This window comes from Protomyctophum bolini (assembly GCF_963924005.1).
Source record: "Protomyctophum bolini genome assembly, chromosome: 5".
Lineage (NCBI taxonomy): Eukaryota > Metazoa > Chordata > Actinopteri > Myctophiformes > Myctophidae > Protomyctophum > Protomyctophum bolini.
In genome coordinates this window covers 37,024,378-37,043,650 of record NC_137866.1, presented here as the reverse complement: position 1 = coordinate 37,043,650, position 19,273 = coordinate 37,024,378, and the positions used below count along the sequence as shown (strand labels likewise).

General features: G+C 41.3%; 1 protein-coding gene across 1 annotated transcript in view; it reads left to right on the top strand.

The window, feature by feature from the left end:
- The window catches only part of prex1 (phosphatidylinositol-3,4,5-trisphosphate-dependent Rac exchange factor 1), a 94,575-nt gene that overhangs the window by 31,368 nt on the left and 43,934 nt on the right, over positions 1–19,273 (top strand). Inside the window, exons 7-13 of the mRNA XM_080764456.1 lie at positions 533–666; positions 949–1,064; positions 4,285–4,434; positions 8,239–8,386; positions 13,099–13,199; positions 16,741–16,844; positions 17,355–17,404. Of these exons, the coding sequence (XP_080620582.1) occupies positions 533–666; positions 949–1,064; positions 4,285–4,434; positions 8,239–8,386; positions 13,099–13,199; positions 16,741–16,844; positions 17,355–17,404 (803 nt within the window). The remainder of the gene's footprint in view (positions 1–532; positions 667–948; positions 1,065–4,284; positions 4,435–8,238; positions 8,387–13,098; positions 13,200–16,740; positions 16,845–17,354; positions 17,405–19,273) is intronic.

Sequence of the window (19,273 nt, the reverse complement as noted above, 5' to 3'; positions counted from 1 at the left end):
AAATGAAGTCTGCACACCGCCCGCTATTACTGCAAAAGCTCTGCTGTATTTTTCAGAGTGATAGAAACGTTGACGGCAATAAAAAACACCAGAGCTTTTGCAGTCATACGAACATTATTTCCACCTGTTAACTGCTGCTTGTCTTGCACCAGGGCCACGTGGATGTGCATGTGCTATCTTTTTTCCTACTTGAATTTTTTTTACGTATAAGTAAGCAAATAAATTAAAATAGACACAATAAACAAATTAATTTCGGTATGTAAGAACACAAGTAAGCTTGTGAGCTCACAATTGAGCTTGTATATCTGCTATTTCTGAAAATGTGTGAAATATTTTGAAACCATCCGCTTATAATGACTAAAACACATTGGCTGCATTAGTTGCCGCCGGTACGGATGCCGGCGATGTATGAATGATGCCAGAATGATATTGGTAGGTCTCTAGTAGTAATGAGAGCTGAAAACTGCATTTCAAACCTCATGGAGGTTCGTTCCACCTTTATGATACATTTCCATCTCCTCTTCTCTTTCAGGGGACCAACCTCACAGATATTTCCACAGAGTTGCTCCTGCATGGCAACCTCCTGAAAATCTCAGCAGGCAACATCCAGGAGCGCGTCTTCTTCCTATTCGACAACCTCCTTGTCTACTGCAAAAGAAAGTCCAGGTGAGAAACTCCAGCAAACTGCTGGAAGAATAAATGTTATTCAATTTAGCTGAGAGAATTCCCCTTTTCGCCAAGCTGGAAAATTTGAGCTAATTTCCCGATTTTCCTATTTGTGTAGAGAAGTCATTAGTATGCAAACAAAAACAAGAAAAAACCCTACATGCCTGTGAATGTATATGTGTGTGTGTTTTAAAGACCAAGTCATTTCTCACAGCAGGGGAGCTGGCAGCAGATATTTGCCTCTCATAGTGAAACTGTTGGTGTTGTGTCTCGTTCTCCCAGAGTTTCTGGAAAGAAGTCAAGCAAGAGGACCAAGTCCATCAACGGCCCTCTCTATGTGTTCAGAGGACGGATCAACACGGAGGTGATGGAAGTGGAGAACGTGGAAGATGGAACAGGTGCGTGTGAGCCAAGTTCAGCAGAGCAAAGCCTCATTTGAGCGAGTGGACCGTAGAGTGAGCAGAGGGTCGAACTGGCAACCTTCCCATTCCCTCTCTACGCCCTCAGCTATGGCTGTCCATTTATACTTTATACTCGTACTAAAACAACAAGTTTGTGATGAAATAACATAGATGTCGGCTGTCAAATGAGCCCTTATCCTTTGTATCTGTGGGGCCGTCTCTCCTTATGTACAAACGTGTTGCGAGATTGTAGATCGGCTAATTGTCTGCAAATAAATTTGGTATCGAGAGTAGTAGGGCGTCTAGTATAGACCCCTGGGAAACACTGGTCAACACAGTTTATATAGGCTTAAGTGGTTAATTGTAAGAATTTTGGGAGGCAGGGGGATAAACAATATGGTGCTTGGCATTTTTTGAGAGCAGAAAGACATTCTCACGGTCTCAGAAGATGTAGCAGCAATCTCCTCCATATCATCATCTCGCCATCTTCTCTCTGAGCCACACTGGCAGGCAAAGCAGGTTGAGATCAAAGCTTTGTGAATAGCCTATAATCTGACTGTATTATCTTTGGTGGTTTCTTATGGGCTAGCATGTGAAACAAATCAAACAGAGGCTGGCCAGTGAGGCTATGTGGTTAGTGTATGCCTCAGGAGTAAACACATTGTTCAGCTCGCTCGCTCTCTTTCGCACACACTTATTTGTCACTCACTTACAGCAGGTGCAGTACAAGCATGGTTGTGTGATATATGATCTGCAAGACTGCAACAACAAGTACTGTAATGAAATTAAATACAATGAGAAAACAGAAATAAGGCTAAAAGGTTAAATAAGGTTAAAAAAAAGTTCTTTCTATCTTCTTTAATTCCTTCTCTCTCTCTGTCTCTGTCTCTCACGTGTCTTCTGTTTTTCGACAGTGAGGGGCCGGGCAACGTGGTTCACAAGCTTCCACGCCTTGTTTCTCTTTGACTGTGGCTTATGTTGGCTGTTGCAGTGAGACCGTTGAAGAGGAAAACCACAAACAAAAACATGCCTAATTCTCAGAGGCAGGGGTCTCGAAGTATTCAACACGCTTCACTGTGCGGTCCCACTATCTGGCGAGGGATTGAGATGACGCCGTGATTGTGTGGTTTACTGAACGGCTTGCAAACAGTTAGGAGTTATCTGTGGAAAACTGGAATCTCCAGTTTCCAGTTTGTTTATAACACATATTTTTACCTACATAAGATTTCATATTTCTATAGAGCCTATATTGATCTTGCAGATATATATCTGCCATTATTTGACTACATCGGTATTGGCATATGGCAATTATGCAGCTCAGGTGTCAGCTTTGTTTAACCACTTCCTGGCTCTGACCACTTCCAACCTGGTTTCCCTAATTTGGGCATATCATTATTATATCCATATAAGGATTATGGTCAAATATGGAGCATATTGTCCAGCGTGACCTAGTATGAGAGTGATGACACTAGCGTTGACTCCCATTGTAACAATGGAATGCGGACGTGCTCGTTCTATCTCAATGGGATAGTTCCAATGTTTGGAACTATCGCCACCCCGCTTTGCTGTGAGATCAAAGCGTGTCGCCACTCTTCTTCCACGGCTCTGGTATTGTCTAACCTCAATGTGTCGTCAAGGCATCAGCCAGGCACGAACAAATCAGTCCGCTCCAATGCTCCATATATGGACATTGGGCACATATATTGACCTTACACTGTTGAGCAATCTCCATGGGCATAAAAGGGACAAGAGCTTGCTGTGTATATGTGCATAATGCATTTTATCGCACCAAACGACTTCAAACTCTGCTTGTGCAGCGGAAAGGAAAAGAAAAGAAATGCATTGCCCACCTTTGAGTAGTTCTGATATCCAGTGGGCATACAAGGGACAAGGACTGACAGATCCAGAGATCTCTACCAGTAAATGGGAATAAAAGGGACACAGTTGACAGACAAAGGGACACAGACAGGCGGGTACAACAGACAAAGCCCCCTATGACTCAGACATAGTCAGGAGTGTGACATACGTGTGAGGGCCGTGTAGTGTCCCCAAACCTCTAGTAGCTGAAAACTTTACAAAGATAGCAAATTGGCTATTTTGATTTAGTTTTTCAAATTGATTTAATTTATTTTGACAACATGGCTAATTGGTGGACTTTTGGAGATGCTGGACTAGGATTTTGCCTTTGCCTGTCGTGTAACTCCATCTCTCAGGACAGGACCGGTGGTCTTAAACATCTATTTCCTCTTACTCAATCTCTCAGGACAGGACTGGTGGGCTACTGGGTTTACACATCTATTCCTGTAACCTATAGTATGATGAATGCATTCATTATTCAGCACACAGTCACCTGCAGCTGAATGGGGCTTCAAATTAGAACGTGATGAGAAAGTGAGTCAATGAAACGACGACCTTTCACTGCACTGTACAAAGTAAAATCCTTGTGTTCATCTGAGTATACAAATGTAATCTCTACACCCCCAGAGTTACAAATGTATAAATGAACACTGATCATCATTCTATTGTGTAGAAGTCTCTGTGTCAATTTAACTCATCTTATAAAATATATGTTTAACTGGCAAAGCCCAGTTTTCTCAAGTCTTTGCTTTATTAAAAGGGTGTGTTATAATTTTGTTACAATAAATGTTCAATAGCTCTATATTTCGATTATATATATATATTGCTATAGAATGTTTCATCAGTACCAAGAGTCTCCCCATCTCGAACATTGAAAATACATCTCAGGATACTATTTTGTTCCAATCAGGATGAGAACTCATACAGGATACTGGACAAACAAGTGACTTTGGAAGTGACTAAACAAACAAAATGACAAGCTTGGAACCTGAACAGTCTTTGTGGAGTTCTCTCTCCTGTTTGGATAAATCCTGTCCTGAACGTGTATTTTCTGTTTAGTGTTGGAGAGACCGGAAGACCTCTGTTACTGAAATAACACAGCAATGATTGCTATCAGAAAATAGTACCTTATTTTTTGACGATTATCTGGTGTTAAAAGTGATTTAAAATGGAATGGGTGTGTGAATGTTGAAATTACATTGGAGAAGACCCGTTTCTTTGACCACTTATACGCAATACTTGACCGCAGTACCCCAGGGCTCTATACTAGGCCTCCTGTTTTCCTTTTGATCGCCAAATGTTCGTCCCAGAATATGGACGCTAGTTCCAATGTTTTAATGATACATTGTGATCCTTCCAGCGGACTATCACAGCAACAACTACACGGTGACCAACGGTTGGAAGATTCACAACACGGCGAAGAACAAGTGGTTTGTCTGCATGGCCAAGAACACGGATGACAAACAGAGGTGGTTGGACGCCATCTTGAGGGAACGAGAGCAGAGAGAGAGTGAGTGTTTACTTTATATCTAAAAGCGATCTAAAAATGCAATCTGCTATTTTTGGTGGCCTGCAACACTGTTGTATAACAAAGATTTGATTTGATTTTACTTTGACTGCATTGTCCCCTTGGGGACATTTGTCCCCTGCACAAGTGACACTTCTTTTTTTGTTTTGTTGTGATAATCCTCCCTACTATAGAGTTCCTCTCTGTCCCCAGTTAACCCCTGGTGGTCAAAAAAACGGTTTCTCTATACAAAAAAACGGTTTCTCTATACTGATTGGCCTTCATCCAATCAGTATAGAGAGGAGTATTAAAGAGCTGAAGAGACCCTTATTACCTAACACAAACTCTGTAGCAATGATTACCATCATAATACCGGTAGAACATTTTTACAAAATACTAAATTGTTTTAACTAGGGATGTCCCGATACACTTTTTTCGTTTCCGAAAACCAACCAGAGAATAATATTTATAATAATACAAAAAGAAAAAAGATCTTATTTTGAAGTCCACCGACCGGGAATAGTGTTTATAGCTATCTAGCTATATATCTCGTGTTGTGTTTATAGCAGACTCTTCACTCAAATGTGCACTTGCAGTTTGGGCAACTCCAAAGCAAACTCCACATGCGCCAACAACATTTTATTTACCTGCCATAGTGTCAACTGTAGACCCCTTACCCCTGTGCCAGATCTGTGGTTAGACTGGCATATTTGCCGATACCAATATGAACCGATATGACCAAATAAGGGCCTATACGATACTATACCGATACAGTATCGGGAGTCGGGACATCTCTAGTTTTAACCAAAACATCACAGTAGCTAGGCTTCCACAGATTGATAGTATAAACATGACTCATCCACTGTTGTACAATAATGATGTAGGCTACAGTTTCATTGTTTTCTCCCATGTCTGATTTATCCGTTAACAAACGTTAGCAATACAAGTCCCGTGTGGTAACGTGTTCTGTCTCTACTCTCTCTTCAATCCAATTTGGGAATAAAATGAATTTGTTCCTGCTTACAACAGGAGTGATATATATATATCTCGCTGTGTCTGTACCTCTACAGACTAAAGGTCTTTTCATACAGGGAGCAACACTACAACTGTTTTACTTACTTGGATTTGTAGGGTCGCACTGCGCTGTGAATAGATGCGTTTCTACGTGTTGCATAGAAAGAAGTTGTCTGGTAGTGGACGGTCGTGTGCGTGAGACGAGCACAAATGTGACACTGCATTGTGCCCACTTGTCCCAAGTGTCCGATCGCCTCATTTAAAATTCATAATGACTAGATGCATCAATTGCTTCCTGTGTGAAAACGACTTAAGGTGATTACACCATTTGCATGCATACTCTGGCTGCATGATTATGGGCATTGTAAGTGATCAATCGCCCTGATTAAATTGCTTAATGTTATAATCACCATTATTTGTAATGATGGTTTTTGGTAGAAAATATATTCTCTAAATGGCTCCTTATGCTTATCAGTACCGGTTACTGCATATCAAACAAAGACAAAAAGTGTATTGACCTCCATAGTGCCTCCATGACTGACAGTTTGGGAGATGGGTTGTAGTTGTACTCATGTGCTGGTTGAATTCAACTTTGTATAACGGTGACCAAATAAGATGTTCACATTCATTATATTTATATGTGATTACATGTATGAACACATTTACATTGCATTTTGAGTTGTCCACCGCTAGAAAAACGGATGTGTTCTAATGTGGGCTGTACATGCGTACGTAAGTAAACTATCAGGGGCAGAGTTCCGGGGTGTCAGCACCTGATCTGGTTGTGAAAACGGACTGCGTATGAAGAAGTGCTGCGGCTGGCATGTGTATCATGTTACAGCTTGGCGGAAATCAGCCTCATGTTAACAGATGCCAGATTAGCCACAGTGCCCTGCAACGCACTCCCCCCACCCACCGTCCAGACCCCTAAGTTTATGAACCTTTTACCTGTTTCTGCCCCCATCTGGACAACTACATGATTTACCAAATGATACCCCCTAATGACAATTGGGGGGTAATCATGATGGTAATGTGATTTAGTGGTATTCTCCGTTCCTGGCATGTGGGGTTGTAACGTTTTCAGAGTGTTGCTGTCGGGTCATTTGGCGCTCTCACAGAGTGGTTCATTGTTCCAGTACACGGTAAAATGTGGAGTGTTGATTTGAACTCTGAAGGTGGGATAAAGGAGGACATTGACAATTTGACATTAGGAGTGTCAATGGTTTATGGTGGGTGAAAAGCCAGCGTTCAGGGCCATTGAGCACCGTGGCTAATCTGGCATCTGTCTTTTTTGTTTCGTCTTTTGTTTACAATTTCCGAGTTAAATGACTGCAGCACTTCTTTTTACACTGTCAGAGTTAAATGAACAGTTCCAGTTTAATGTACTTGTGCATTACCTTATAGAGGTGTGAGGGTTGTATTATCTCATCCGTCTTGTAACAGTGGTACACACAGGAGTCTTGAATGTAGTAGACATTCGTGCACTCCCAGAGTTAAACCAACACTGATGATTTGACTGTCTACTACACTGAGTTTGGGGACCCCAAGGGGTCCTTGAGGGGGTTCCAAGGGTCCCCAGTAAAATTAGTCAGTTTAGTCCGTTCAACCACTTTATAACCTTATACATTGGCCTTTTAAAAAAAATAGAAAGAAATGAGGAAAAATGGCAAACATCAAATGCATAGAGTAGTCAGTAAACCAAGAACCTAGCTACAGTAGCATCAGTCTACAGTGTATTCTTTTTAAATAATACTATATAAACTATAGGATGCAATAAAAATTAAAATAAATCTGATGGGGGTTGACATGAAAATGTTTCAGAACCACTGGTCTACTAGTGAGAGTGCAGGGACGCTAAGGAGACGTTCTGAACAAACTCGGACAGCTGTGCCCAAAGCCCGTGGGTCTGTGCGCTGGACAGGCCCGTCTGTTGTTCAATGACACCCATTGTTTGAGTTCCCTCCAGCTGCTGTCAGATGTAATCTAACCCCACCTCCATCGTTGCATGGCCCCTTTGAATGGATCGTTTGAGTTGCCTCTTGCAAACCTTCGTGGTGGTTCGTTTTATCTGTGGTCGAGTTCATCATTCTAAACGCATCCCCTGGTAGAGTTTAGCACTTTCTCAGTGAGCTAACCAACTCAAGAAAGTCCCCCAGTGCACCCTGGCTCCTACCCTTCTCATTGTGGTGTGCAGAGGAATACAAACATGGGGGAGATGTAACGTCCAGATTATTTTCAGAAGGCATGCTAGCCACAGCCCACCACAACACAACAAACCTAGTTGGTTGACAGCGTCTGTCCTCTGACTTTGATGCCATGTCTGGCGTTGAAGTGTCGAAGCATTTTCCGTGTTTTATGTTGGCTCTTTGTATTGTTCAGCATCTGTTGTCGACGTTGCTCGCCTTACAGTAGCCATGATGGCAGTAATAATGTGTTTGAGTTAAACATTTCTGTCTGTCTGTCTGTCTGTCTGTCTGTCTGTCTGTCTGTCTGTCTGTCTGATGTGAAAGGTTAAGCTTAATTTATTCAGATCTTTAAGCTAACCATGTATTGCAATGTGACACCTGTTAGCTTGAATATCTGTCTCTTGCCATTGTGGCTTTAAAAGTGGGGTCCAAGGACCCTCGGGCCAGGCCTTCTTGAGTGTGTTCTAAATGGAACCTTAGTAACACTCTAGAGTTAGAGACCTGCTATAACTCTTGAGTGTTACTAGGGTCCTTGAAATGTAAATGTTTGAGAAGTTGAACCACTGACTGTTCTTGGCTAAACTTCAGGGTGTGATTTCTTTGAAAGGTCTCAAGCTGGGGATGGAGCGGGACGCCTACGTCATGATCGCAGAGAAGGGAGAGAAGCTCTACCACATGATGATGACCAAAAGCCGACACCTCATCAAGGACAGACGCCGGAAGCTCAGCATTGTGCCCAAGTGTTTCATGGGAAGGTGAGTTAATTCTTCTGCCTCCTCAGGCCATGTTTAATTTCTGAAGATTTTATCCCATCACACTCAGACACTAGTATAAATCAGTATTTTGCCTTTTTCAAGAAGCATTATCCCCCCCCCCCCCCCACCTCCCTCACTTCACTGGTCAGTCTGGCTGTCTACAGAACTGACTGGATACTATACTCATACTCAACAAATCACAGTAAGGGGAAGTGGCTTGAATTTTACATCGGAAGGCTCTGCTCCTGCCCCGTCCACAGATTATTACATTGGAAGGCTCCGCCCATAGACCAATCAGAACCCTCTGTGCCTGCAAGTCCGTGACATAATCTGTCCTATAAGAAACTGGTACTGGTATATTAGTATCGCAACGCGAGGCTATTAAGAAACTTGACAAACCTCGCCCGATTGACAAGAGAAGTGAAATAAAGAAGAGAAAATGAGTCTGGATTCTGACCAGGGGGGTGTGCGGGTTAAAGTCCCTTGCTCAGTGAGACAAACTGGGGTTGAGAGACAAACCAGTGACCTTCTGCCTACCAGACGAGCCGAGTGGTTCTCAGGGTTCCTTGAAGTGCTTCTAAATTGACTTCACAGAGTGTACACATGGAACCAAATGGACCTGTATTTGTACACTCTCAGAGTTATAGGGGGCCTTGAAATTTGCAAATTGCAATAAGCTACGGCCGCCCGAGGGTGAAATGAATGTATTAAGATAAGGAGGCACTGGTAATCAATCTGAAAGCATTTCTTTCATCATATCCTAATGATTCCCACCGTAAACGCCTCTCCCAGACTGTTGAAATTGCTCATGCCATCAAGCAGATGCTTCCTGAGTTAGCTGTGGTTATTATGCATGCACACATGTACATACAGTAGAAATATTGTGAATAAGCATACACTTACAAATAACACAACGCCCATCCTGTTGAAACCAGGAAACTCAAGTAAGGATTTCCCTTCCCTGGGAGCCAAGTGCTTTGGTCACTTAGGTGAATACCCTGCACACACACACATGCACACACACACACGCACGCACACACACACACACACGCACATGCACTCACACACACATGCACGCACACAGTCATTAGAGGAAGACCTTATTTTAAGCGAGGCACTCTAATGAGCCATTATCCAGGGGTTCAGTACTATGAATGGACAATGAGAGTCATGCTTGCCGTATAGTACAGTAATGAGTTTTCCATTATGCTCAGTAGTGCCACATAAGCGACAGTGTTATGTGAGATTCCGAGCGGTAATTAAAAATCTTCTTGGCACCGGTTTGAGGAAACCGTAAAATGCATACATAGCAGCGGCCAAAACCATGATGGTGACTGACTGTAATGCAAGAGAGAGCATGCCTGTATGTAGCCATCAGTACACACAGCTGCGACACCCCCATGCGAGGGAGTATAAATTAAGCTTGAGGGGATGTCAGTGGTGGATGAAGTACTCACATTTTTTTTGTCATAAAAATGTACTTAAAGTACTAAAAGTAAAAGTACTAATTGTGTAGAATGTCCCATTTCACAAGTGTTCAAAATGTATACAAATCTTTAGAAAAAATAGCTAAAGTTCACAATGCATCGCATTATGACGCATTGCGAGCTTGGAGATTGGCTATTTTCAAATGTACAGTATATAGGGCTGGAGTGGAAAATGTATTTTGATATAATCAAAATCTACAAATTACTAGTAGGCTAACTTAAGTTTTCAAATAATTGTATTGCAGTAAAAGTACAACATTTACCTCCGAGATAAACATGCTGAACGTAACGCCCTGTGAATTGGGGGTGGATCTGTATTGGCCGTCCGTGTTTCTATCATTCAGTGATCCCACTGCCTTATAGTTGTGGTGTGGACATGTTTACAGGGTCATCATCATAGCTCTCCTTCCATGGTGTGAACGGCCCTCGGGGCGTGCTCAGTGCTGAGCATCCTGTTGTCTTCCTTCCTAGAATTATACCTTCCCAATTCATTTCAATCTACTACCTGCTTTCAGCTCCTTAATGCAGCACTTGGTGTTTTTTCATCTTCAAATAACCTGCTCTTGATTCTAATTGTACTCGTGTGTGTGTGTGTGTGTGTGTGTGTGTGTGTGTGTGTGTGTGTGTGTGTGTGTGTGTGTGTGTGTGTGTGTGTGTGTGTGTGTGTGTGTGTGTGTGTGTGTGTGTGCATGTATACATGTGGATGTATACGTCATCATGTCTAGTATGCCTCTGTATTCCAACCCCACTCGATCTGAATGCTGCTCCTGTGTTCATTCTAGTTTACAGTCAACTCTGTCTTCCTTCTTTCTGGTGTTAACGGATTCTGTGACTGCAAAGTCACTTGACTTTGTTTTGAAAACAAGAGCGCTGGTTTTAGAATGTGTTGAGGACATAAACACAGAACATGATACTGGATTTCTGGCACAGAAGCGCTTTCTATTATCACTACCAGTTAAACATGATCTCTTAATTAAAAAGTTACAAACCCATGCTTTGAATGGTGGTGGGGATGCCGAATGAAATCGAATTAGCCACTTTCCTTAACCATGAGTATTTCAATGTAAACCAGGGCACACCTCTCTGTTTCACAATCTAACTTAACAGCAATCTCCTTGTCCCTGCCAGATCTACTATACTGATAGACAGTACACCGTCCCATCTTCACTCCCGCCTTCCATCTCTCCTTTCTGTTGTCTTCTGACCTCTCACCGTCTCCTTCTCTTCATTAAGTCTCCATTTCCTGCAGCTTGCATTAGCCGTTATTGGCCGTTCTGACTTGATGAGATTTTCAGCAAGCGTTGTTTGAGAGAATCCAAGAGACGGATCCCTGTTGCACTGGATAGAGAGGCACAGAGTGCCATTTGACGCCATCATGTCCTCTAGATTGCATTTCCCCATTCAGTGTTTTGACATTGACCGTAATGCCTAGTTACAGTACTCCAAACAAAGCAGTTTCTGGTGTAGCGTCACGTTAACTTTAACTTCAATTTCTGGTTTGTTGCCATATCATATAAGGAGAAAGTGTGGGTGAAATTATTTTCGTACAAGCTTAATTGTCGTTTCAGAAACGAGGGGAAAAAAGATTTAACAGGACAACAATATCAACTATACATAAGGTGCTTGATCGAAAAGGAGATAAAACAGAATATCACGGTCTGTTATGCAAGGGAGACGCATAACAGTTCAACAACGTAGCAGCTGATATCATGCCTGTTTATACATAGTGCTAGTACAGCAGCAGTTGAGTGCCTGTGTGACAGACTGTGTCTGACATGGTGGCAAGGCTCAGTGCTTGGTGACATGTGGAAACTGCTCCTTTCGCTATCGTGTAGGTTTTTCTTGTCTGGCAGTGACATGAACATAATACGACATGTTGTCATGTGCAGTATTTGTAAGGAACTGTATTTCCAGGTGTATTAATGACTGACTCAGTAGTACAGTATAGATAAATGACATAGTGATTTAAATAAATATATTAAAATATATATTATTATTATTATATATTATCTTTAAACATGTAGGCTGAGATCTAGAAGATGGACCGCATACACTTAAGTACACAACATTTATTGAAGACAGGGACAATCTGCTAATGGCTAGAAGTCAAAATGTGTCTGTTATGGTCCTTAAGTGAGTAATTAAGTAATTAAGTTAGCAATGAAGTCATTAAGAGTGTTTGTGGACACTTATTTAATGAGAAACGGCTGTTATGGATGCTACTTCCACCAAGCTTTAAGCTTAATTTATTCTCCATCGCACTGTGGTGTCCCTTGTCAGCAAGCAACACACTGTTGCACTGCAGAGTATAAATGAAGCCTCACCCTATGAAGGAGCATCTCTCTTTGTAGTCTTTCTAATGATGAGCTAGCCTGGCTCTTTGTAGTCTTTCTAATGATTAGCTAGCCTGGCTCCAGCCCTGAATCGCTAGCAACGCCCATTAAAAACAATCACACTCGTGTGAAGTGAGGGGTGCTCTTATCATCACACATCACATTTCTCCTGATGTGCTGGTTGGTGCTTTGCATGGTTTCCGCCGCCATCGGTGTATGAATGTGTGTGTGTGGGTGAATGTAATGCACAATCTATGTAAAGCGCCTTGGATAAAGGCGCTATATAAATGCACCATTTACCATTTACATAATCACATTCCGTGCTCAGCCAATCAAATCATCACTGTGGTAAACACAAACTCACAAAACTGGCCAATCAAATCATCACAAATGTGGTACACACATTTTGTACCAATGGGCTAGCGGCACGCCCCTCAAAAAACATGTTCTGAATAATGGAGTGAAATGAAAATAGAGTGTCAGGCTAATGATGAGCTGTATGATGAGCTGTAAATAAACACTTTCTATGTTACCGTGTTGTGTTGTAGGGCTGCAACTGTCCATTGTATCCATCATGTTTATTCTATCGAGTATGTTCTCGATTAATTGAATAATCGAGAAACACGCTTTGTTTTTATAATCAAGTAAATAAATTAGTATGATTAACCACTACACTATTTTATATTTTGCTGTACAACAATGTCACATGAAAATAGCAACAAAAAAAGATCAATGCGTGAGCTTATCAGTTGGCTATTTTTTTGTTGGGAAAAGAACATTTTCAAATTGATTATTGTTGTTTTTGTTCATAATCGATTTGTTTGATGAACTGTTGCTGCACCCCTATTGTGTTGTGTATTTGACGGTGTTGTGTGTTGTGTTGTGTCTGCAGTGAGTTTGTGTCGTGGTTGATGGAGAGTGGGGAGATCAGCAAGCCTGACGAGGGTGTGAATCTGGGACAGGCCCTGTTGGAGAACGGCATCATCCACCACGGTGAGAGGAAGCATTCCATCCTACAAGTGTTACTTTTGAATAAAAATGTCATTTAGTCACATAGGCTATTTTCAGTCATCTGAAAAGTTTAAAGTTTAGACTAAATATCCAAAGATTTTAGTCGACTAAATATTTTGGCGGGCCTTGATGGCTTATTTTCCACTTGGTCGCATGCTGAAAATAGCTGAATTAGAAGCTCACTACGCGTCGCAGCGTGACAAATTGTGAGCTTGTAGATTTGCTATTTTCAGAGCGCAACACCCGAACAAAATGACTTGACTTTTTGTTCTACTGGATATCTTTCTTTAGTCTAGTTCTTATTTGTCAATATAGTCATCGTTGCTTGGTTTTTATTTCGTTTTTATTTGGTTTTCGTCCGTGAAAAAAGGTAGTCGACGAACATTTTGTGTCCCGAAATTAACACTCCAGGTGACTGTCCATGATGATCTACAGCAGTGGTTCCCAAACCTTTTCATGTCAAGGACCCCCAAATTGACACAAACTAGCCCGCGAACCCCCATTTGAAAAGATATGCCAGGGACCCCATAAGAAGATTTTTACGGCTCTAGCAATGATTCTCAACCCATTTAATTTCAAGGACCCCCAGGTTTGATATGCATATTAGTCTTCAAACCCCCGTCTAATAGAATTTCTATCTCTGAGACCCCAATTTATATTGTACAATCAATTTTAATTTAACTCAGAGTGTACAAAATAATGTACAAATGTGTACACTGTCAGAGTTACAGACCCATAAGGGTCCATGCTATCATTTAGCTTTCCCCCTGGAACTCCCTCAAGGACCCCACTTTGGGAACCACTGATCTACTGTACAGTACATCTGCAAAGTACAGTAAATATTAACTAAAGCTTTCATCTCTCTCTCTCTCTCTCTCTCTCTCTCTCTCTCTCTCTCTCTCTCTCTCTCTCTCTCTCTCTCTCTCTCTCTCTCTCTCTCTCTCTCTCTCTCACACACACACACTACCTCTCTCTCCCTTGGGTCTCTAAGTTTTAATAGATCATAGCTGATAACTACTGTAGTGTACACACTAACAGTCATCGAAAACATCAGTAAAGGTGTGTGTGCGTGTGTGTGTGTGTGTGTGCGCGCACGCGTGCGTGCTCCCTCTATTTGTAAAGTACTCTGATTACCTCCAGAACACATGCAAAGAAAGAAAGTGTGAGTGATACCAGTCCTGCACGTCTACTTGAGTGCAAATGCAGTATTTGTCTTCATTTCAATCTCTTAAATCCCCTGCGATGACAAGGATGGATTATAGGCCTTTGACCTTATCCTTTAAGTATATGTTTGTCATTTTCACAGCTTATTTGCACGCCTGGTAAATTGGCAGCCATTTGGTTTACTGTAAATCTATGAGGCTAATACCATTTGCATTCCTGCCATTTTTAAGTCTAGACTTGCTGTTTGTGTACATGTTATGAGGCTCTCGTTTGCCTGCTCCTGCAGCTGGCTGCCTCTGCAGCCAAATGCTTGTGTAATTCTTAGTCATTTTCCAGGCTTCATTCATTGGCAATATGTAGGAACTTGTCCTGGATTGTGGTTCATGTTTTGTGTTTTTTGTGTGTGTGTTTTAGCACTAGTTGAAACATTGAAACATTGGTCCTGGCGTCTGTCCGTGTTTAATGTGGTGCGTGTCACTGCAAGCGGTGGTGGAAAGTACATATGTACATATAAGTTTGACTATACCTGAGTATCTCCCTTTTTCAATACTTCATGCTACAGTACATCTCAGAGGCAAATATTGTACTTTTTACTCTAATCATCATCATAATTTTGGACCGCGGTCGAGATCATGGATTTCACAATGCCACGCCAGACTTTCCGGTCCTTCATTGCCATCCCCATTTCCTGCTTACTGATGCATGTGTCCCTAGCGATGACATCAGGGAACGACCTCTGGTCTGCTTTGAGGCAGGAATTCCAGAGAAGAAGGGAAGATAACCTCATTGTCAGCTCTGTAGCAGTGGCCGGAAAAGTGTGTTCTTCTGGATCGGACTAGTGAAGAAACACAGGGAATGTTACTGTATATTAGATTAGTCGATGGGTGGCTCTTCCAAGACAGATTTTGCGCTCTCATTAGAAGGCCGGTGTCATCCAACCGTTTAATACCGTTTAATAACCGTCTAATAGAGCTTGCCTGCTTGCTCAGGGGATGAATTGAATCTTGACCACCAGGTCAAATTCATGTCAGATCCTGTGTCCAGGAGGTGATACATGACCTTCGACACAATCTAAATGTCTCAATAGATAAATACCTTTAGCTTACAAACTACTCTTAGTTCAAAGAATGCTGAAATATTATTATATATATATAAAATATTACACAAGTAAAATCACCACTTAAAATAATAAAATCATAGTCAGTTTATTTATAAAGAGACAGATATTTCACAAAAGGAGTCCTCAGCAGCATATATTATGGGAGAAACGTTGGGGGACATATTACATAGCTTTTAGTATATTTTGATTCCAATACTTCTGTACTTTTACTCAAGTATGATATTCAGGACTTTTACTTGTAAGTAACAGAGTGGTATTGCTTTTTCTTAAGTAAATATTGGAGTACTTCTTCCACCACTGTTCAAGTTGAAACATTGAATTGGTACTGGCATCTGTCTGTGTTTAATGATGCCACTGACTGCTACCTAGAAATCAGCCTTTCAACACTCGTAAACGAGGTATGTTTACGAGTAAATTAGTGTTAAAGTTCAATGTGGCATTTATTTGAATGACTAAAATATTATTTGCACCAATATAGTGGTGGTTGGAGGTGGTCTCCCTGCTCTTCCATGGTGTTGGGTAGGACCACCTACTGGTTGTACTTGTAGTACTGCCTGAAGCTCATAGTGTAATATCTCCCCTGGACAAGCGGAGATTCCATCTTGAATGAGCGCTAGATGGTTGCGCTCTTCTGGGCAGGACATAAAACATGGATTGCAGCTTTAAGTTAAAGGGGAGTTGCGCACAAGCTGTTTTCTTACTGTATGAAGACACGTATCCATTCGTCACTGGGGAAATAAACATGCCGAGCGTTCCAAAACGAATTAGCGGATTTACCGTCCGTGCAGATCAAATCCTAGAACTCTTTTTCAATCGCGCAATTGTTTTTTGGTTACATCTGTTCTAGATGATATGACAGGTTAGTCCATGGAGTGTTGATTTTGCAACTCTTCCTGTTCTACATGAGCTGACGTTAGACCCTGCCTATGCTTTTCTTAAAGGACCAGTGCCATATATATTTATTATTATTTTATGGTCAACATAATTTTGTAAAAAGAAACCGCTAGTGAGAAATTCCCCTTTAACTCTGGCCTCGAAAGACAAAATAAGCCACTCGTTTTGAGTCTGTGCGTGGATATAAATGCATGTATAACGCAGAGTTTAGTTTTTTAAATTAATGTTTTATTATCATTACAATAGTGTTTTGTCAATTAACCAGAGAATCGGTGGTATAACCTAGTCTGACCTAGGCTCTGTCCCACTCTGTGCTGACATGTGTGTCTCGTTGTGGTGTTTCAGTGTCGGACAAGCACCAGTTCAAGAACGAGCAGGTTCTGTACCGCTTCCGCTACGATGACGGCACCTACAAGGCCCGCAGTGAGATGGAGGACATCATGTCAAAGGTCAGCCCCCTGTCACTACCAGTGGCAAATTTAGATTTTAGTTATAGTCATAGTCTCTTGAATAGTTTTCATTTAGTTTCAGTCACATTAATAGTCACCTGGTATGTTTTACTGTTAGTCTAGTTTTAGTAGACTAAATATCATAAGACTTTAGTCGACTAAATCTACAGTTGATTTAGTCGAACAAAATGTATTTTGGCGGGCCTTGATGCCGTCAAAAAGATTGTCAATTTTCAGCATGCAACTAAATTGTAAAATGACTTATACTGGATCTCTTGTCAACTAGTGCCTAACATTTTAGTCTAGTTTTTATTTGTTGACGAAATTGTCAGTATTATTTAGGTTTTCGTCAGTGGAAAAAGGTTGTTGACGAACATTTTTCGTCTTCGTCTTTGTCGACGAAATCAACACTGGCCTCAGGTCAAGTAAAAGTGCTTCTACTTGTTCCACGGCTTATAAATGATGCCTTAGGCTTTACATTGTGTGGTTCATCGTTGTGTTCTCTCATAGGGGGTTCGAATCTACTGCCGCCTGCACAGCCTGCACGCTCCCATCATAAAGTATGTTCCCACAGCCGTAGTCCCTTTTCCTGTCTGCTTTTCTCTTTATCCTTCCTGTTATGTAGTGCCACATACAGTGTACTACGCCATTTTACGTCATACAGTATCTTGCATCACATTTATTCTTTATTTTTTTGAAAAGTTTTGCCTTTAAAGACATGCCCAAATTAAACACTATATAGCCTACTTCATTGACTGGGGTCCCTCCCTCATGGCTCATTCTTCCTATATACATACCAAAACTCTAAAATAGCCGATCTATAAGCCATGGCTCATTGTGGGCTTGCATATCTGCTATTGTACACCCCCAGAATATGATCTCTCATAAATGGTTCCAAATAAGGACATATCGGCCGCATAATTGCCATTGCGGATGTCGTCCAAAAAGTTAAATAATGGCAGTTAATAAATAATGATGGGTTGGGCTCTGCTGGTGACTCACATTGTGTGCTCCATCAGAACACAGTAGTAGTAGAGTGTTCATTTAACGCACCGCTGACCCTGTTTTTGGTTGACTAGGGTTCATGCTGCGCACCCTGATAATGAACAGTGAACTGTGGGAGCCTTCTCCTGTCTTTGTTCAAAGTTTGTTTGTTGAACAAGTCTAAAGTCATCTTAAAAGGACAGCATTTTTGTATAGTTAAAATGTGTCGATGTAGATCGGATAGTTGAATTATTAAAAACAAAATAGTAAAAGGCAAAGACGTTTAGGGGTAAGGGGTTTAGCATGGACGGAAATAGAGCCCCTAGGGCTATATCTTGCGTCACCCCTTAACTCTTATACCTAAACCTATTTGCCATTTTTTACTATTTCAAAAAACCTTTTAACCCCTAACCCTAACCCAAATAGCTGATCTACAAGCCCACAAAATGTAGATGTTTAGGGATAAGGGATAAGGGTGGTGCAAGATGGAGCCCCTAGTCTCCCCTTCTTTTTTTTTCTCTCTACACCAAATCTTTTCACCGGAAAAACATCAGAAATACGGAATGTGACGCGTTGAGCTTGTAGATCAGCTATTTTCATAGACAGTTAGAATAGGGACACTTGGGTTCATGTGGTTAATGACATCCCTTAATCAAGTCCAGATGTTGGCATCCAGATGTACAGTATGCTGATGTTACTGTGATTTGTACCGCATGCAAGACATAAAGAACATGCTGCAGTCAAACTGACAGCTGCAATGTGTAAGGTGTACACTATGGGCTCAGATCCATGCCAATATTATCTGTGTGTTCGTAAAAGAAAATGCGTAAAAAAACAATCCGTAAAAGAAAAATGCGTAAAAAAACAATCCGTAAAAGAAAAATGCGTAAAAATACAATCTGTAAAAGAAAAATGCGTAAAAGTTACAGATGCTTTTTTTGGTTCCCCAGTGATATCACTGCCAAAATTCACATGACGGCTGAGAGCCAATCACTTACGAACAGAAAAAAAGCCAACCTAAATTACGAATGCTTTTTTTGGTTCCCCAGTGATATCACTGCCAAAAATCACATGACGGCTGAGAGCCAATCACGTGAGGCCTTTTCCTCTACCCAATCAAAAAGCTCCATAATTCTGCCTGGCAACTGAGGTTGCCATGTTTGTCTGGGGCTACGTTATAAGTATAAGTATAAGTTTATGAGTTACAAGTTTAGCTATATTATATCCATATCTTGTCTTAAAACAACCACTCAATGGCATTATTGACTAATTCATTATTTTATAATGATATATATATGATATATATATACCTATAGACAGGAAAGCCCAGTCCCAGATTAAATATATATTTTGAAGTTATGTATTACTATTTTATACTAGCCCTTGCCCGTTGTGCGATATTGCCCCCCCGTGTGAAAAGTGGGAGCGATTGGTGCAGGCAGTGA